This window comes from Vollenhovia emeryi, unplaced genomic scaffold (assembly GCF_000949405.1).
Source record: "Vollenhovia emeryi isolate VEMERY1.0 unplaced genomic scaffold, V.emery_V1.0 DF939677.1, whole genome shotgun sequence".
Taxonomy (NCBI): Eukaryota; Metazoa; Arthropoda; class Insecta; order Hymenoptera; family Formicidae; genus Vollenhovia; species Vollenhovia emeryi.
In genome coordinates this window covers 22,976-25,101 of record NW_011966689.1, presented here as the reverse complement: position 1 = coordinate 25,101, position 2,126 = coordinate 22,976, and the positions used below count along the sequence as shown (strand labels likewise).

Below are 2,126 nucleotides of genomic sequence, written 5' to 3'. Positions count from 1 at the left end.
GGCATATGTGGCAATGCGTCGCGCTACGGTATGCCCTCCACTGTTCCTTCGACAATTTTTCCATTGGGACATTATTGGACAACTTTTCTTTTACATGTTGTGATAACACTTTGAGTTGCTCGACGAACCACGTGATGCAATCTTTATCGCGACGAGATTGGTATGTGGACAATGAATCGTCGTACGAGCAACGCACGTAATATCCGACGCTAAATACTTCATGATGTTGATACGCATATGTAGACGTTATCGAATCCTTGTCCATCTTCTCCAGAGTGCACTCCAAGTCGGCGTATACGACAAACGGTACACGTTCCTTACTGTTGTAATTTTTGAAGGTCAGCCACTTGTCGTCCTCACTCGGTAATCTGATCGCGCAGTCGTTCATCTCTCCACAGTCCACAATGTGAGCTTCCAACCTTTGACTCGAACTGAAGTAATGCAAGCATCTGGAAAAATATTTTTTTATATTATTCATAACTTATTATGTAATTTAAAAATTATTATTATGTAAAAATTATACATACCGATCACAGAAATATTTTTTTCCATTGTGCTTAGTCAACTGCGTGCTTATGAGGCGGGACATATTTTTTATCCACGCAAAATGGCCCACATCGTCGTCTCCCTGAACGTATAGCAAATTGACGTGCTTTTCCTTCTTCCGGGTGGTAAGCTGTATCGGTAAGATTTCCTTATTCTCAATGCAATATACGTTGATTGAGATATCGTTTGAATGTTCAAACTTTTTAATCTGATTAAGCGTCACGGGAAACTCAATGTCTTGCACGTTTAGTTCCGTTATATAATCGGGATACGACGATTCTCGGTCTGCGTGTCTTTCAGCTGGATGCAGAGCAGCCACCACTGACCGCGCGAAACACGCATTGTCCATAGATTGCACGTTAACTACCGCTTTCGTCAGTTTTATTTCTCGCGGTAATTCGACATAACACCCCGCGTGCAGTGGATTGTACATGTTTACGTTAATTGTCAAATTGAGTATACGCGATAACGCCCATCCACTATCGCGATCCTGAAACTCTTCAAGGGACGCTAAGGTAGGCTCGATGACGCGCTGCTCGTACCACTCGCGCAAATCTGTTGTACGAAAGAGTCCACAGTTTCGCGTGTTGATACTTTTGTTCGCGCGTTTTTCACATGCTGCAAATTCACCGTTGAAGACAGTGTTCACTTTTACGCTGTTGCGTATTTGTAAAACGTCATGCACTCGCTCGAGCACTATATCGCAAGCGTCTTCCAAAAATTGTCGCGGCTCGATATAGTCCGTGTTAATCACCACACCGGTCAAAATACGATTTTTAAACGCGGTATCGATTTCTCGCCAAGCGAGTCTCTCCGCACCGCCACCCGCATAATTACCACCGGTGTGTATAAAGCGTCTCTCCAATAAAGTCTTTGTGCCTACGAGTCGCGCGATGCTCGCCGCCGCAGATTGCTTGTGTCCGATCGAGAGCCGAGGACGTTTGACTCGACCGTGCTCTTCGAGTTGTTGCACGCACTCGTCGCATCGCTGCACCCACGCGAAATATTCACCCAAGGTGGTGACTCGGCTGGATTGCTCCACCAGATCTTGCTCTCGTTGCTCCATGTCGCGCTAACGTCTTTTCACTCATACACTGTTTTTTTTCTAGTGTGTGCAAATTGGACACATTGCATGGGAATACAATGTACAGTTGCGCGTCACATTTCACACAGTTACCGAACATCATTGTATTTATGTCATCGTAATAGGCTGTAATGTGCTTACGATTGCTATATATCAGATTGGTGTCTCTGATTACGCCCATGCACCAATTACATATTTTATATGCACCACCATTGGAATAATAACTGTATATTGCACACTTTTTCATTGATACGCTCAACGCTTGAATTTCGGGAGGAGACAGTATTTTCCTGATTGTCTTTTTATATTCCTCCGAGTCACTGGTGTAGTCACTATCATCGGATAATGGTTGATGTTCTTCTTCTTCATCGCTTTCATCGCTTTCATCTAATAGTCTATCGAAATTATTGTCTACTTCCATTTCTTCTTCAAAATTATTATCGCTATCCTCGGATGAATATTCGTCATTTTCCATAATTTCTTGGCGATTGTTCAT

At 43.3% G+C, this 2,126-nt stretch overlaps 1 protein-coding gene across 1 annotated transcript; it reads right to left on the bottom strand.

Moving 5' to 3' along the window:
* Nucleotides 1-7: 7 nt before the first annotated feature.
* Nucleotides 8-1,623, bottom strand: LOC105556964 (the record flags this gene model as incomplete). The annotated part of the gene is made up of 2 exons (XM_012004079.1): nucleotides 528-1,623; nucleotides 8-449 (listed from the first exon to the last, which is right to left on the bottom strand). Coding segments are annotated over exons 1-2 (1,527 nt in total), but the record flags the coding sequence as incomplete, so codon positions are not given.
* Between the last annotated feature and the right edge of the window lie 503 nt (nucleotides 1,624-2,126).